We start from the raw sequence: 18663 nt of genomic DNA, 5'->3' as shown, positions 1-18663 counted from the left end.
GGGAAAAGAAAAATAAACATTAATTTTGACTAAGTTATAGCCCTTTGTTGGGACAATTCTAGATAGAATTGGTCATTTGTACGTACAATAGGCCTGTTAACATTGTTCATACCATAACTTGAGAGGGACTTAGTCCTGGTTTATTTTATTGGGAAGGGACATTGCCCATGGACAGTAGATATCCTATAGGATGTTTAAGGTCACAGGTCAGATAAGCATGACACTTCATGTAAAATCCTTGTCTGATGAATGATTTAGAAAGAATAAGCCGTAGTTTATATAACCTAAAAAGATCAGTAGATGACACCTAATAATTTTTAGGCAATTTTGGTCAGAAATCAGGGTCACAATGACGCTAAATCTTTGACCAAATCAATAACTTGTAAAATGGCTATTTTACGGGCAAGTGAAGTAGGGGCATCCTTGTTAGGAAAATTCATATAAATAGTGTAATTTTTATTGGTTAATTATCTCGTTCGCACGACTTAATTTCTCGTGGCCACGACTAAACTTCTCGTGGCATGCCATAGTAACTTGTTCCAACGACTTATTTATCTCGTGGTCACGACTTAGTAACTCGTGGCCACGACTTAGTTATCACGTTCCCGACGACTTAATTATCTCATGGCCACGACTTAGTAAACTCGTGGCAACAGCATAGTATCTTGTTCCCTAGACTTAATATCTCGTGGCCACGATTTAGTAACCCGTGGCCACGACACAGATATCTCGTGCGCACGAGATAAATAAAACACACACATGCCACCTTTGTGCCACCTTAAGTTTTGATAAAATTCAATTTCACTTATCACACACGCTCAAAAGAAGTGTAAACAATTGTAAAGAGGTGAGTTGCCACTTGAAGGAGGAGTTATTAGAGACATATATAACTTTTTTTTCCACATGCTGGCGAATCTTCCAAAACACGCACTTTTCGTCTGTCGCATCGTGTTCTCTGTTTTCAGTAAATTTACATGTCAGTCCCCCAACTAACACTGTTCTGTATACGCCCCTATATAAAGTGGACGTAACTTTGGTTTACTCCACGTGCCAAAATACGGGATCATCCGGAAAATAACGGATGATGTACCGACAAAGCGACACCTGCTGTCATAATATGAACACAAATTATTGCAACTCGCATTATGCTTACTGCCACTGCTTAGTGCGTACTGTCACATGCGACTATAATATCGCTATCGTTGTCATCTTCGTTGTCGATGCGCAGTGATCATGTTATTGCATTATATTGTAATCAGGTGAATATATTGAAAGAAAACACATCAAATTCGCCAATATTGATCAAAATGAATAGTTTATTTTGACATAATGTCGACAATATTAAGTGGCAGATTTTATAGCAAATTAAAGATACAACTACCATGTGACATATAGTTATAAAAAGAATGTTATCTTAAACACCAAACATAATACGTTGTCCTGTGAAAAAAGATGCAATCTAACATATAGCATATTATTAAATATGTGAGTTGATGGGTTAAGTAGGAACACACAAGGTTGCAATACATGAAAGTGGCATTCAGTAATCATAAGGCTATGATGAATTCAGCAAACGCAGGTTTCCATTTGTCATAAGAGAAGTATAGAAGCAAGCATAATGTAAGTTCCGATACCATAAAGCAAGATGGAATAAATGCATTAATTCTGTTCCATAGAATGAAAAAGAGAAGAAGGGAGTTTAAGATGAAAACCAACGCTTCGAGTTTTGGAAAAAAATGATTTTTTAAGCACGTTGACAGTATAATAACTATAATATATTATTTTTATAAGTGTGAACCAATGTTTTAATTAAATAGTAGAAACACTACTTGCGATATTCAATCGAGATGAAAACCTCCCACTATACATTATGTATTTTTAGGCGGCCAGATATAACTCCGCATTATCAGATTGAGAAAGAGAAATAACCCCAAACAGGAGAGTATGGAGAGAGACATTTTGACCGATTTGACGCACTTTTGTGAGAAAGCATGTACGGTGCCATCTATAAAAGTGACATTCGAGGAGATAGTGATAGTTGTTTTCAAGTTTTCCAAAATGACAAATGGGGAGATTGAACACAAGTACAAATGAAAAAGTGATGATTTAGTTTGCTACAATTCATGCGAAGCCTAGCATGTAAACCTGTGCCTGTCGTGATCCGCTGTAAAATAAACGGGTGTACGTTAACTTTACTTTTAAAAGCTTTTAAAGTGGGAGAAATTCTTACATTATTCCAATCACGAACTCTCACCGGTTAGAAAGATTTGTAAAATTGGTTAGTTCGGGAGTATACGAGTCTCAACTGGTCTGGGTTTGGAAGATTGTACGAAGACGTTGACCACTATTTGGGGGAACGGGATTTGTTAGATAATTATGATAGTGTTGTGATATTTAAATATTATCTGTTTCAATTATTTCTATTCAGAATCTGTCACAAAGTGAAAGTACGTTTGTAAAATCTTGCATTATATTTTCACGCCGAACCTCATTTTTACTCTATATTCATTGATGTGAGATTGCATCATCTTTTGTTCAATTTAGAATTTTCGGGTGAAATTATTATTTAGAGTATTTTAATGGTTTGCATAAATTTCCATGTCTCAATTTAAACATTTTGCCGTTTATTTCACAAAAATCCTTTCAGTAATAAGAAAGTTACATTTTTGTTTTATGAACCAGATATATGTATTATGTCTGTATTTGAAGGACGGGCCTTTATTTCACATAACTATTTTTCCCGCCGTCCCAGCTTTATTTCGTGCAAATCGATTTTTCATGTTTTGCACAATCCGTTTTCCCGCTCAGTACACAGTAGTTTGCTATATAATGACTAAATTTTAAGTGACATATTGCAATGCACTGGACGTTATACAGGTCACTATGACGGTGACAGACAAATGATATTTGTCATAAAATTACAGCTTGTACAAGGTAAATTTAATTTTCTAGTGATTTTGTTTCATAAATTTTTGCTATTTCGTAAATACTATTCTCTATTAGAATTATAGTATATTTGATTCAGGTTTAGTTATTTGGCAGTAATTTATTGTTTTCTAAATTTTTGCAGATTAAATTTTAAAAGCTCTTTTTATTCTAGTGTTTCGCTATTGCAAATTTATACCGAGACATGTTAATTGATGTATGTTAATTGAATTATATTGTAATTGTATAGGAGCCATGAATATTTTATAGATCTATATATATCTATTCATTAATAATTTATTATGGTTCTACCGTATTTGTGTAACTTTATGTAAAATGCTGCAGTATCGCAATGATTTGTTTCAATCAATTTAATTTTCGTTATAATCTTACTTCATTTCATTTATCATCAGTTTTTGTTATAAGTAAATACAACGTATCAAAACTAACGTATCTCTAGAAGGATCTTCAGTGGCATGATTTTGGAAGACGTTTATTTATTGGTGGCTATTATGTGGCGTATATTTGAATATATTTGCAACGCAGTATTATGCGGATGTGATTGAATTTTTGTTCCACGGAATGTATGGTGTACTATAGTGGACATTTTGTTTATTCAAAGAAGCACGTTATTTTATTGGAAACCGACAAAGGTCGAGTCTTTTCCAAGGGACTTTATTATACCCTTATGTTTGATTATCATGGAACTTACCATGTTTTATACTTTGTAGCTTCTTATTTGAGGACACACCCGAAGATGACACGGGCCCTCCACACGTATGTCCATGGCTAAAGGGTGACGCATGCCCTTGTTCAGGATCCTATCAACTGTGCCAACACTGTAGGAAGTACAGTTACGCTTGATAAGATTTTATACAAGACGCCCGCCATTGTGACGAATTTTGTTTAACAACGCCACCACTTTATTGAAACATCATGACAGAAACTTTACGGGAGAAAAAGACTGAGATACGTTGATAGTGTTTGTTTGCGCAGTGATTTTTCATATATAATCATTTTTCATTTATAAATATTCGTTTCTTGTAAATAAATTTGTATATATTTTCTGTTCTGAGTTGTTGGTTGTTTTAGATAGCAATTGTGGTCGGCCTGGTATCCCATCGTAGTCCCTATTGTGACAGAATCACAGTTTACAAACTTTGTTATGACTTCTTAAAAGTAATTTTGACTGTCATAATAACACTTTTCTACCCTGTATGTAAAGTTATTTTGTTTACTGAATACATTTCATCAAAATGTTTCCTCTATAAGTTACGTTTTTACATATATTTTAAGATTATTCAACCGTTCAGGTTAACCGTTCGAGTTTACCAATATTATTTTGTCTTATCGACAGGTGTTGTCATCCTGACAAAGAGTAAACATGTATACTTAAATACTCAGATATGTAAAAATAGAAATGCAATCGTAAGCAATTTTACCACACAAGACAAGCATTTATTATGATGTGCATACGAACTATTATGTATATTTTTTTTAAGTTTTAGCACAATATTTATGTCTACTCTATAGGGAGTTATCTAAACGCTAATACATAAATAAACACTATGTAGTGTACTAGAGATCACGTGACTCCCTTTGTCGATATTACGATGAGAAGACTTTATTTATAGACTGTAGTATTTTATTTAGTTAAGTATGAGCGGACTCTATTAATAGAACGTGATACTATTTTTGGTTTGGTATGAGAAGGATAATATAATGTGATTTCTGTTCTAGAAATAGAAATATGCGCTTCCATAGAAACACGTTGTTTGAGCGAGTTTATTCAACGTGTATTTACGGATAAATATAATCAAATATACACTCTTGAAAGCAAAGTAAAATGCACACAATTTAGCCTAAACCCTGTACCATCCCCATTGAGCATTATTTGAGTAAATTATTTACTTCGGCGGTACAAAAATATTTTCATGTATTTTGTAACTTAGGTTTCCCAAAAATATGTGGCCATACACCGGAATGGTGAAAAACGGATTACTCCCAGGTATTTTCACCTTTTTATGTAGTGTGACCATGTATTTACATATACAATAACGATTATGATCCAATTCTACTAAGTGCGCCATAAGTATATATGATTAAAATGATCATATCAAATTCTTAACGGGAGTTGGAGGGGGGGGGGACCAATATAATCATATATATTTTGGGGAAAAAATGATAAAACAGTTTTATGTTGCATTTCATTTTTCTGGCACGCCTTAGAAATAAATCCGTATCAGTGCGAGTAATCTTACCTAAAAGCGTCCTTTCTCTTCTGTTCTCTTTGTCATACGACGATTCAAAAAATTTTCGGCCAACAAATCATCAGGCAGTCGGACCATTATAATCTTATTCAATTTTATAACAATTTCAGTTCTTTTTTTACCTTTGCCATGACAACAAAACTATCATCCCTCGTAAAAATACTCCTACCCGAGGGATAATATTTGATCTTACTCAAAGCCTATGTGTTATTTATATACTATTATAAACAGAAATATATCTACTGCGCAAATGAAGTTTCAAACATTTTATCATCATAATCAACTGTTTTCATATACCATGTTTACCTTTGATTTGTGAAAATATTTTTTAAAAATAAAATGGTTGTATTTTTGTTGTACATTTGATGAGAAATAACTTCAGCCACTGTTGTCTTGTCTTGTTGATAATTGGAATCCTTGACTTAAGTGTTATTTTTAGAATTTGTAAAATGCTGGTTTCCTACTAAATGGCTATATAGCGCAATCGATATACATCAACTATTTATAATAATAATTGTGTTTTTATACGGATTGAAAGTAGTGATACTTAAGAGGGAGACAATAAACAGAGGGTGTTATCTTTATATAATTTATAACAAATGTATATATTTGACATCCAAAAAAAAAAAAAGAATGTATTTCGGCAAAACTGATAAGAACATAAATTATGTACTGTTTACTTTTATATCTATAAATATACTTTATTCAAGTGGACTTTAAAGGTAAACTAAGTCCACACCTACCATTGTATTTGTTTACATGTTCAGTTTCTTAGCGTAGGTGTATTCTTGGTTCTTTTCCGAAGTTTGGCGGAAAAGGGCCGAGAAGATGCGAATGATGATTGTGATGATTCATGTTTTTCAATATTTCTGTCTTTCAATTGAAGACATAACATATAGAAACACACTTATATGTCACTTTTATCGTACATATACTGAAGACCGATTTTAAAGCCCTATCATGTGATCTTCTTATGCTGCTTTCTAACTCCCAAATGTGTGCGTGCGTGCCTGCCTGCCTTTTGTGTGTGTATGCGTGCGTGTGTGTGTGCGCGCGCGTGTGTGCGTGTGTATGTGCACGCGCATGTAAGTAACTGAATAAGTATGTTATTTATAATCGTGAAATGTGCATGGCCCAATACGAATAAAAATCATGTATTATATGTAATTATTCCCTTTCATGAGAGAGGAGAACTACATTGTTGTTGTTTTTTCTTCAAAAAAATTGAAAACACTCAGACGTGATGCTATTGAACTTTCCCGTAGATGGGCGCAGACATCTTGATATTAGATAATTTTACTTTGCGTTTAGAGCTTGTAGCTACGGTGGTACAAAGGTGACATGTGTGTGTTTTTATTTATCTCGTGCGCACGAGATACTATGTCGCGGCCACGAGTTACTATATCGAGGCCACGAGTAATTAAGTCGTTGCAACGAGATAATTAAGTCGTGGACATGAGCTACTATGTCGTGGCCACGAGTTACTTAGTCGTGGCGACAAGATAATTAAGTGGTGGGCACGAGATACTATGTCGTGGCCGTGGAGTTAGTTTTACATGCAACATTAATCTTTGAAAATACTGAAGACATTCACTTTGTACTTGTCTTTAGGATCATATTAGAAAGTCGCATTCCAACGCCCATCAGACATAAATTTTGACTATAGCCAATTGTAGGGACAATTTTGTGATCGAATTGGTCAGTTTGTACGTACTACGGCCTGTTAAACTTGTTTATACGATAACACGAGAAGGAATAAGTCCTGGCTTATTTTATTTGGTTGGGACATTGCCCATGGACAGTAGATAGCCCATAAGGATGTTTAAGGTCAAGGGTCAAGGTAACCATGACACTTCATTTAAAGTAAAATCATTGTCTGATAAATAATTTAGAAGGAATAAGCCATGGTATATATAACCCAGAAAGATCATTGCACCTTATCAGTAGATGACAACTAATAATTTCGAGGTCATTGCATCAAAAATCAGGTTCACAATGACGCTAAATGTAAAATTATTGACCAATCAATAACTTGTATAAATGGCACTTTTACAGGCAGGTGAAGTAGGGGCATCCTTGTACTATAGCATATGTCTAGTTAATTAGGAAAAATCATACTAGTATAAATGGTGTAATCAGATTGAATATTTATCTCGTGGCCATGACATAGTAACTCGTGGCCAGGACATAGTATCTCGTTCCCACGACTTAACTATCTCGTGGCGACGACTTAGTAACTCGTGGCCACGACAAAGTATCTCGTTCCCACGACTTAGCTATCTCGTGGCCACGATTTAGTAACTCGTGGCCACGACATGGTATCTCGTACGTACCAGATAAATAAAAACACACATGTCACCTTTGTGCCACCGTATGTAACAGACCTTATACGTATTGAAAATACAGTTACACAAATGACATTAATTCTATAGCTGAGAAAAAAATGATGAGAAAAAATGGATGAGAAATAACATATTAATTGCCATTTTGTTACTAAACTTATCTGCGTTCGTTTATAATAGCCTCGACGACTTTCCCATGCGTATTCCGTAAGTTTATCTTTATAAGTGGAAGCCAGTTCAATCGTGTAACACCAAATTCATTCACATTGTGTAAGACTTTATATCCTAAGACATCCAGAGGTGTTTTTAATTTTTCGATGAGATTTTCATCTTCCTGATATTGTATACCACTTGCTGTAATGCACAAATATGGGTCGTTCACTTTATTTCGCCGAGTCGTGTTCATACCATCGACTGAGCTCGCTGCTGTAGGCTTTCTTACTCATTTTGATCACTTGTGCAATACGACTCTTTTCTCAACGAAGTGATTTCGTTTTGCAATGATGGGAAACTGACACGAGCTTTATTCTATCAATCATTTTCAGCCTAATGTCATCAAGTTTCTAAAAAATATTTTGTTAAGATTGCCCGGGCTTTTTCTGATATCGTAAACAGTGTTTAGACATAGTTAATTTAATTACGACACTTGCACTGCGAATTTGAACTTTTTGAAAATTCAAAATTGTACCATGTTGAATTCTGCTTAGCCGGTGATAGCGGGCGTGGAAGGTAGTTTGCACTTGAAAGTACCGTCCATGAACAGGCTCAATCAAGCCGAGCCTGCAACATTTGCATTTTTGCAGTGTTAGGTTTTCTTTAGGGATTCTTATATTCTCTATTTTAGCCCCGTTCTGTCGTCAAAACAAAAACAAAACATAACAGAAAACGAGCAGACGAAATATCGAAATATGGCTATTTATCCTATAAAAATTTGATAAGAATAATATAATAAGAATTTGTTACTTTCAGACTGACCCCGACAAAAATGTGTTATCTATAAAATTGATGGAATTCTGGAGTAAAATGTAAGTACCGTTTTAATGTAAAGTACACCAAATCATAAGATATATTTTTACATATAAATTTTCATGCAAAACATAACAAGTTAATCTTTTAACAAATAATACCATCACTGCTGACATCTAAATGAAATGTCAACCGAAACCATAGTATTTATATTTCTTATTGTCCAAATCTGCATTTGGCTAACATATCCTCTGGTATCAAAATTGCCTTCTTAAGGGGAAACTTTTAACAACCATTCTGTAAGAAACCATAGAGATTTGATACTTTTACTTTTCAAAAATATATCTTACCAGTGTCCTTACTCCTTAAGAATAGCTTTCAAATGATTATTTAGCATCACCTAGCCGACATCTGCCAATGTTGGTCAATTGTGTTTCTATAGTCAAAATTGTTCGTAACATGGCAGGCAATTGCTGCTATGTATATATCTATTTATTTTATGCTTTTCATTGGATAACTGATTTATCCGTGGAAATTATATTTGATAATTTCACAGTGAAAATTATCAAAATATGATTTCACACTTTTCAATGACGAAACTACTTTTTAAGATTTTCCCCACGTGGTACCTAAATTTTATTTTTGCTGACAATTTTGACAATGTCAGGCTGTTTAGAAAAAAGCAAAGCTGAAATTGATAAATAACTTAAATGTCAGAAGTAATAAAAAGAAGAAAACCTTATTCTATTCATCCAAATTACCAATCGGAACTCGGATCATTTGAAAAACATACATTGCAACACACAGCTTTTTCTTAATCTTTCTTACCGTCAACTATCTCTTCTTGGAACTTCCGTCTAACATGCAAAATGGCACGTCTATATCGGCCTTCAAACAAGCTCTGAACAAGTACACATCTAAACACCCTCGATCTACTACCCTCCATTCACAACCATAGGTAATAGGGAGTTAGCTTTTCAACACGCACGTCTTCGCATGCATTGTAGCTCACTAAAAGAACATCTTTATTTAATAAACATTATAGACTCAGCAGCGTGTGCTTGTGGCGGAGTTAAGGATACAGATCACTTTCTCTTACACTGTCCGATTTACACAAACCAAAGAGCTGACCTCCTCAGTAATATTTCACCAATCTATTCAGTTAATTTGGATATCCTTCTTTTTGGCAATGAATCTTTGGACAATTACACTTACTCATTTATTTTCACACAGGTACAAAATTACATTTCGCACACAGGTCGGTTTAAGTGATAAAAATCCCACTCAGACATGGATTGACCCTTAACCCTGTCTTAAACAATTCTTTCTTTCTTTCCTTCAAAAGTTCTTTGTTAAATATTAATTTCTGAACTGTATACTCCCCTGACACTTTTAAGTTTCAATTACAATCTATCAACTCACAATTTATTTTTCATTTATATATCTTTTTTCTCTGTAGTTAACTCAAAAATATTATTTCATATTGATTATTACAACATCATGGCAGCTAAGCACGATAGTCAGAAGCGAGGCTTAGTATAAGTTTTTAGCTTTCTCCTCTATTCTGATAGATTAGATGTTTAGTACACTTAAAATTTTCTGTTTACATTGAAGTTTTGTTTTAATGTTAAATATCTATGTAATTATTCATGTGTACCTTGTCTGACATATTATGTAATCAATTTATTGAAAATAAATATTTTTTAAACCAAATTACCAATCACCATAAATCGTCTCATTTTTTGTTTGTTTCATTTTTACAGTTTGAAAAATAAAAATACATTCCTCCCACATACAAAACTGCTCTTGATGACATTTGGGCATATTTAAGTATCCTACGAGCAATAATGCCGTATGCTTTATGAAAACTTGAAAAGTAATGACAGCAATCAGCCCGAAGAATGAGTAAACAACCCAGCGTTCGTAAGGCAGCCTTTCAACAATTCCAAGTTTCCAATTTCCTTTTTGCTTTTTGAATGTTTACACATCTGTCAACACTTATATATTGTCTGTTACAATCCTACAATAAGTTTTCTTTCTTTTAAAAAGGTGCATGACTAACATATCCAAATGATATCCCTCTGAATCAAACACAATTATTTTCCTCCCGTGAAATACACAACTTTTAAAAATTGCGGCCGCTTTCATTTAACAGAGCCAGGTCAAATATAAGTTTGCAGTAAGTAACAAAATATGGATGGATGGTTGGACTTTTTTCCCTACTTGAATTGTTTGTTTTTCTTATTAAAACAAGAGATCATTCATATGTTTTTAATAAAATGAATAATATCACCGCCATTTAACGTTGATTATTGAACTTATTTTTCAGCCCAATACTTCTTGTGTTTTATGAGAAATTCGACTAATACATGTACATAATAGAGGCTACCAGTGGGGTAAAAAGATTTTAATACTAAATCTAATATCAAGGAAATTTCATTTTAACTTGTTTTTAAGCATAAAATAAATGAAAATTTGTTTGTTTGTTGTGTAAGATGTAATTTTCTTTCATCTCGTGAACTTTAAAAACAGTAATCTCACGAGTGGCTACGACACTCGTGAGAATACTGTTTTGAAAGTTCACCCGATGAAATAAAATTTCATCCATAGTGTCATTTGGGTGACTTGGTCGGTTTGCTGATTTTAGTTTGAATGTTCAAATTCAATATGAAATCGAAGTAAGACGGTGAACCTTGGTGACATATGCTTTTCATTCTTATATAATTTAATATTAACTACGAAAACAGTGAATTCATTAAGCGGAATCATACAATGATTGAATTACAAATACGTATTTTTGGCATAGCATTTTCCGGAAAATATTTTCCATTGTGGAAAGGTAACTTGTACATAAATCCATTCACAAATATAACAATGTAAATGCACTGCTCATGATAGAAAGATGTATTCGTATTTAAACAATTTCTATATTATATATAAATGAGAAGTAGTTAAGGAAAAAGAAGGATAACAGCGTTATACATGTATGTGTGAATTCTCGGCTAATGGATCATACTTAATTGAATATCCAAAAATGTGTTGACTTTGAAAGCAAATTGGAATTCATATTGAACTACTTGTTATTCTGGCCGTTCTACAAAATATGCAGTTAGCGGAAGGAAAATATTTAAAAACAACAGCATTTGTAAACAAAACATCAATATAATAGTACTGTGCATTTTGGAGTTCAATTATTACTAGCTGGATATGGACATATATAAACATCAAGGCTGCAATAATGTATTTGAAAAGAGATGGTTGATGCCATAAATTATATGATATGCTTATTGGCTAATTTGGAAAGTGGAAGACACATTAAAAACTGTGATAAAAATGTTAGACTGACGTTTAGAATGAAAACAAAATCTAGCAAAATTTTGTATAAACTAGAACTTGATAAAATGTACATTGCAAGACAGGGGAAACAGTGTACATTTCATATAGATCGTCGGAAAATTATGGCGAATTTGGAAATTTCACTCTAATATTTCTTGGCCCCCAGATATAGATATATAATTGTCAAAGACAGAGGCTCTTTATATATTTGAAATAGCATTTTATTGGCAATATTGGTCTTACAATATGAGTATTGAACCCTTTAAAAACATTTCATATGAAAACTTGAAAAGCTGTTGTTTTACATGGATGGGAAAGGATGCATTTTCATCATGGCATAACAATGAGTGGCAAAGAAGTTACTGTATTAAGCTATTGTTGATCACATTAGACTTTATAACTTTGTTTGAAATCTATTGATAATTGATTTGCTTAATTAGATTTGATTATCTTTAAGGAATTGTGATATCTATATTTGAAACAAATACTTTCAGCGACTACTTGTCATAGATAGATAGAACAAAATCAAACATTTTTCATTACATTTATTGATGTTAAATATAACCGACCCCTTGTGCTTTTCCAGACAGAATAATATTGTGACGTATATACTACTATATCAGGAATGGTTTAACAATAAAAGAGATCAATATATGCTCAGGACTAGCATTTTAACATTCAACCGGCGTATTTTGTATCTGAAAGTTCGCTTAGTAGTTATGCAGTGAACGAATTCCTACGTTAACACATGTAATTTATCTTTTTTTAAATCTAAACTTGACTATAGCTGAAAATTGTGAAATGTTATTCAACGAATAAGTCCGGAAGGGACATTGTAAAAATCTGGAAAAAGTGTGAGCCTTCGGAAGCATTAACCATAGCAAAATTACATGAAAATTGCAGACTCGGTTTAATTGAGTCTGTTTATGAGGGATTATGAAAAAGTGCAACATCCCTCACGCCCCTAGCACATCGGCTTGAGCGGTATTCAATTTTCAACTCTAAAAAGTGTTGGAATCACCGACCCTTTGTGTACGAAATATTGACAAAGGTTTGTACGTTATTTTAGCTCCTGTTTTTTAAAACTACGATAACCTCTCTGTCTTAGTTTTAAAAAATAATGAGATGCAGCTGCGAAGATCGAACTTTTAAAAGAAAAATCCCCTACAATTTACCAGGCGATATGGCGTAATTTTACGGATGGATTTTTTATATAACCAGAACATGTGAGTATCTTTCCATTATTATACGCATATACAAGATGATATTAAATTTCAAGTTTTAATGATTCTTAACTTTTTGTCAATATGCTTTAATCAGAAAAACCAAGCTGTCCTTGATGATGATTAATTATATTTTGTAAATATAGATTGAAAAAGGAACCAGATTTTATAAAGAAATACCTCATTGTTTTGCATATTTAACATCATTTTTATTGACATTAGGACTTGTTTAGGAGATTAAAAATTTATGTAAACAAAGAAATTAAATGTCATTGCTCGTTTGCCCGAAATATCATTACCTTAGTCATATTTTTGCCGACCGCCCCCTCTTCAGAAATTGGACGGTTGTAAATCTTTGATTTAATGATAGTAAAATATGTAACAATTATTATGTAATTGCCCTTATTCTTTTCCATCATTATGTCCTTCCCCGTTTGCCAATTTCTTATCGAAACCCTTCCTTTAGTGGTTATGCTTAGCTGGACAGTGTTTGGGATGAATTCCGTGAACATCGGTCTCACACTTAAGATCGAAATCTTTTCTTTCAAATATTTCTACCATGCATTTAGTGCTACACCTTTTTAAAATCGACCGCTTTGGATTTGCTTCTCTATCTCTACAACATTCAAATGCATTGGGACTGAAATATTTAAAATTCTTCTTATTGATAAATTGCCTAATGCTCTGCATGCTGCAAGAGTATCGAAACAGTTATTTTATATGGTCTTTTTATTCGTATTAACAAGAGTATGTATTAAGGTTTTCGCTTCATTATCATTTGTAAGACTTTTGCGGGGAAGCATTTAATAATACTTTTCCTTATAGACGTAAACATTTATTGGGAAAAAATGAAACTTTATGCATCTTTCATCAGTTTCTAGTACCACGTATTGTTTATAGTACTGTTGGTTTTAAGGCTATCTTGTCTAACGCATTCACAACTATGTTGCCTCCATTACCTTAATTTGATCCGGTATTAAGAAAATTTGGGAATAAAAAAATGATAAGACACCCAGATATATTGTTAACAACCGTATTTGACGGTGTTCGGATAACATCTATTCCTACTCTAGGTTATTTGACCCTAATTTCGACAAAATGTAAACCTTTGGCTGTTCTTTGCTATATATTAAAGTTATTTCGACCCCTTCATGTGTGTACCTATTTGCCCAGTAACTCCCAAAGCACGTTGCTTTCTTTTTTCACTACCTAATATTCCATTCTGTGTTATGCTGCCTTGACACCCAAATTCACTAGACACTACGTCAAAGTTTATTGTATAATAACAAAACAAGTTACTTCTGTTCCTACTATTTAGTGTTGTATTAATGTGGTGGCATAACATTTTTTCACAAATGCAATTTTGTTTGGTTATTTAACTCGTGATTAAGTCGTATTCTTACACTGGAGTTTCTTTGTTTATGCAGTTCTTAAAGTACGTCATCTTAGTTAAGTTTTCAAGAACCATGCAAAAGTCAATATACCTACTTTTAAAAATATTACATAGAAACAAACTCTACTCCTACTCCTACAAATTTAGCAAAATTAATTTCTAATTTACTTATATTGATTGATAAACTAGCTGCTTATTTTTCAAAAATATCATATTTCATATTTATATTTAAAAATCGCAGCTCTAAATCTATTTTCAAAAATAAAGGATCAAGATATTACCACCATAGTATACTCCTGTCTATGGATGTATTTACAATAAATTACAACAATATTTAACTTGTTTAGTTCCCATTTTAATACTTTTATTTGTGCATTCGTATGATGTTTTTCCTCATATATTTTCATTATTGCTGCTACTGTTTTTGCTTTTATTTCAGAAAAAAAATCTGTCGTATGAGTATATCTATTCAAAAGCGTAAGTAGCATTGTTATTATTGTTGTTGTCTTATTTTCATGTATCATAATTAAATATATATATATATATATATATATATCTAACTGTTCTATGCATGAATAACCACACAAGATCTTTTGATAGTTTGGGTTGTGTACTGGTGTAGATATCCACGGTGGCAGAAGAAAAAGCATTGGAAATTATGAAACCGTTAATCGTTTCTGAACTAAAAGACACATGTACGAAGCAAGTTAATAGTGAAGGTTTTTTTGTTTTGAGTGCTTTTGAATACCATACAACCCAACAGCAAAAGTTATTTGATGGTAATTCATTTCAGAAATTTAAGCTTTGCCGCCTTAAAGCGTTTCTTATCCGTCACTGATTTTGATCAAACTTTACAAGAGTTATTGAAAAAAAATCTGCTGGCGCATACAAAAAGGACTTTTGCTTCACTTTAAAATAGCATTCCTAAAATTTGCTGATCTTTTATATAATAGTGTACCGCTTGTAAAAATTGATGTTTGGTATTCGTATTCATACTTAGACATAATTAGCCTTTTGAAAATATCTTTAAGTAAATCACACTCAACTCGACTTTAACCTTTATTTGGAATTAATGTTTATGATAAAGTTATTGATTTTTGCTAAAACTGGCAATCTTTGCTTTCCTCTTTTTTATCAATTGGCAAACTTGATTCATAATTGCAAAACAATACTTACAGTATAAAACTGCTCTGTTGGGAAATTCATTACTTTAATATAAAATGACCTTGACCTGCAAAATGAATTTTTTGAATTTTCTAAACCTGTAACTTATTTGTTATCAAGCGATGTCGCTGAAAAAAAAACAATAACGAATTTGTACTATATATGTTTGAAAGACATATTATATATATTGTTTATTTTAAGAAACACATTGAACGATCGATAAAATTGATAAATGGAAATATGAATGGAAAGGAAATGCTTTTCTTAACGACAATTTAAGTAATTAAGCAGGCGTGTTAATACTTTATGATGGAATATTTTTGAACAGTTATATTAATAACAATGAAATTATTAAAAGTCGTCTAATAAGTGTTTCACTCATCATTAATAACAGAAATATAACTGTGCAATATAAATATAGGCCGAAGTTTGACAATTCACCAATTTTTCATCAAATATATCAAGTAGAATGTGAAATATTAAAGCATTGTGATACAGTTTTAATTACTGAAGAATATTTTAATACATTTTAAACATAAATGTAAATAAAAAAAGGACGGACTAAACGTTACACATAAAATATGTAGGTAGAAATTGAGTAGTGTACTTGAATAATATAATCTTGTGGACATTCGGAGAGCATAACCCGAACTAAAATAAATACACAAGGTATTCTAATACTTATCAAATATCTTTAGCAGACTAAACTATTGTTTGATGTCAGACACGCTAATAGACATAAAGCATAATTGCAAAATAAAGCCGGGTATAAATATATACAACTCAACTTTTGGTAATCACTATAAGTTAATTTTTATATTATCACAAGTATAAAACAGATTTCTTTCCAATTTTTGAAAATTGTAATGTTTTGAGATAGTCTCCTGACATGAAACCGTGTTGACTAATCCAAGGTAGCACGGAAACCATGCACCCCAGTATTTTCATGTTTTAATGGGATGTACAACCACATGTTTTTTTTGTTATACGGCGACATTACCGGCTTATTGTCATTCAGTGACTTGGATTTCTTACATCTGTCGCTTCTTTATTGCGAATGCTAACATTAGGCGGCATTTGAGGGAAGCAGAGTTATGGAGAGCTGAAAATATGGTGCAGCAGGGAGCCATTTTATGCCAGGTTGGTGAGGCGCTTGGGGCACACTACACCGTCATCACCAGAGCCTGCTAGAAATTATGGCTTCATGGTACACCCGCCGGGAGGCATGCTGGAGGTCGGCAAAGGGTCACAAAACCTGCCCAGGATCGGTTTTTTGGCCGTTCAGGCACGTCGTGCAAGGTTTTCAACAGCAAAATCTATTCGAAATGACCTTGCTAATCCTGCGGAGGTCCGTGTTTCCACGCATACTTCGGAATGGAATATGAAGCATACGCGGTGGACCATGCAACACTGGAGACGCGTTCTATTCACTGATGGAATTCAGGTTCTCCCTAGACTTCACAGATAGGCGTGCTAGAGTCTGAAGAAGACGAGGTGAACGGTTTCAGGCTGCAAATATTGCTGAACATGACCGCTACGGAGGTGGTACATGGTGTAGGGTGGCATTAGCTGGGATGGACGAACAGACATGGTTGTGCTGAACAATAGATGCACATTGACAGGTCAGCGATAAATAAATGACATCTTAGAAATCAAGATAAGGTTGTATGCTGGAGCAGTCGGTGATCAGTTCATTCTAATGGACGATTATGCTCACCCTCATTGGCCCAGGGTGGTCCAGGACTACCTTAAGAGGGACTCTATTGAGCGCATGGACATGTCAGCTCGCTCAAGTGACTTAAATCCTATATAACAAATGTGGAATGAGCTGCAGGTTAGAATTTTAGCTCGTCAGCTGCAACCCAGAAGCATCCAGGAGCTTGGAGCCATGTTGATCCAAGAATGGGCAGCCATACCCTTTAGAACGACGATCGGAAACCTCATAGGGAGTATGAGAAGGCGCTGTCAAGCTATCATTCATAAACACGGGTCACACATGCGGAATTAAGTCTTAAACTGTATACTAAAAACAATTGATCAAATTAGGAAAACACGCTGCATGTTCTGAAATAGTCAAAGAGAGGGTCATCCTCCTCATTAGCACAAAATAAGTGTAAACTCGTTTATAGGATGAAATTCGTCGTTCGGCTGAATTGATAAAATAGCAAATCAACATTTAAAACGGTTCGTACGGCGTTAATAAAATTTTCCCAAAACATATTAACACTCAAACATATGGTGCTTAGCAAAAGTTGAGTAGTATAGCATTCGTCGTTTGAAATGATTTTTTTCTCCAGAAAATAAAAGGGTCCTGGCTACTTTAGAATAAAAAATAGTCTATCAAATAAAGAAAATTATCAAAACAATATCAAAAATAGTGTTAATGACATTATTGCAAAAGACAAGACATGTGATGCAAATATGTTGTGGGTGATTGGAAAAGGGACAATTACAAACCAAACTATGAAAAAAGGGTTCCAAAGCGGTTACCATCTGTGTTCCTTGTCTTGTATATTGTTACACGTTTTGAATGTTGCAGGTTTCGTGATGTCCTATATAAGACGTTTTGTTAAATTGTCTGAACGGTAAATATTTTCTTTTAATTACCCCTCTTTTCCGATTTTGTGCCCTGAAACCCCGCCCTCTCTTACCCCCTTACATCTCTTTTCCATTTCATTCCCGAGTCGGCCCCTTTTAGTTCTTATGATATCAGTTATTTTAAGTCCCTCCCCTCCTTATACCGTTCTTGTTTCCTATCCCGTTTTTTTGTTTGGTGGGTGCTTTCTGGGTAACCTGCTGTGGTGTGGCTGGGTTGTGTCTGTGGCATCGTTCTGTGTTAAGTATTTTAACATACAACATTCAGAGCATCATTTTATAGCATGTATTATCACTTTGTAAAAGTAGAATTATCAGTTTTGTTATGGATGTTTGTGTGAGTATTGATGATATTAATGTAAAGGGAGGTAATAATAAAGAAAATTATTCTTTAGCTTCAAATGTCTTTGGTACCATCTAATTGTTCGTACAAAGTTTAAATGAACTAG

At 33.5% G+C, this 18663-nt stretch overlaps 1 protein-coding gene across 5 annotated transcripts in view; it reads left to right on the top strand.

Moving 5' to 3' along the window:
- The first annotated feature begins 4847 nt into the window (after positions 1 to 4847).
- Positions 4848 to 18663, top strand: part of LOC132741048 (TNF receptor-associated factor 3-like) — a 131133-nt gene continuing 117317 nt past the window's right edge. The window contains exons 1-3 of one of the 5 annotated variants that reach the window (XM_060729129.1): positions 4848 to 4933; positions 8507 to 8562; positions 10833 to 10899. In XM_060729129.1, the coding sequence (XP_060585112.1) occupies positions 10873 to 10899 (27 nt within the window). In that variant the 5' untranslated portion in view covers positions 4848 to 4933; positions 8507 to 8562; positions 10833 to 10872. The remainder of the gene's footprint in view (positions 4934 to 8506; positions 8563 to 10832; positions 10900 to 18663) is intronic. The other 4 variants (XM_060729131.1, XM_060729132.1, XM_060729134.1 and 1 more) reach the window with 4 other exon arrangements.

The sequence above is a fragment of the Ruditapes philippinarum genome, unplaced genomic scaffold (genome assembly GCF_026571515.1).
Source record: "Ruditapes philippinarum isolate M1 unplaced genomic scaffold, ASM2657151v2 ctg3708_1_1_1_1, whole genome shotgun sequence".
Classification (NCBI taxonomy): Eukaryota; Metazoa; Mollusca; class Bivalvia; order Venerida; family Veneridae; genus Ruditapes; species Ruditapes philippinarum.
Note: the sequence above shows the minus strand (reverse complement) of the source record. Positions and strands in the feature narration are given on the sequence as shown.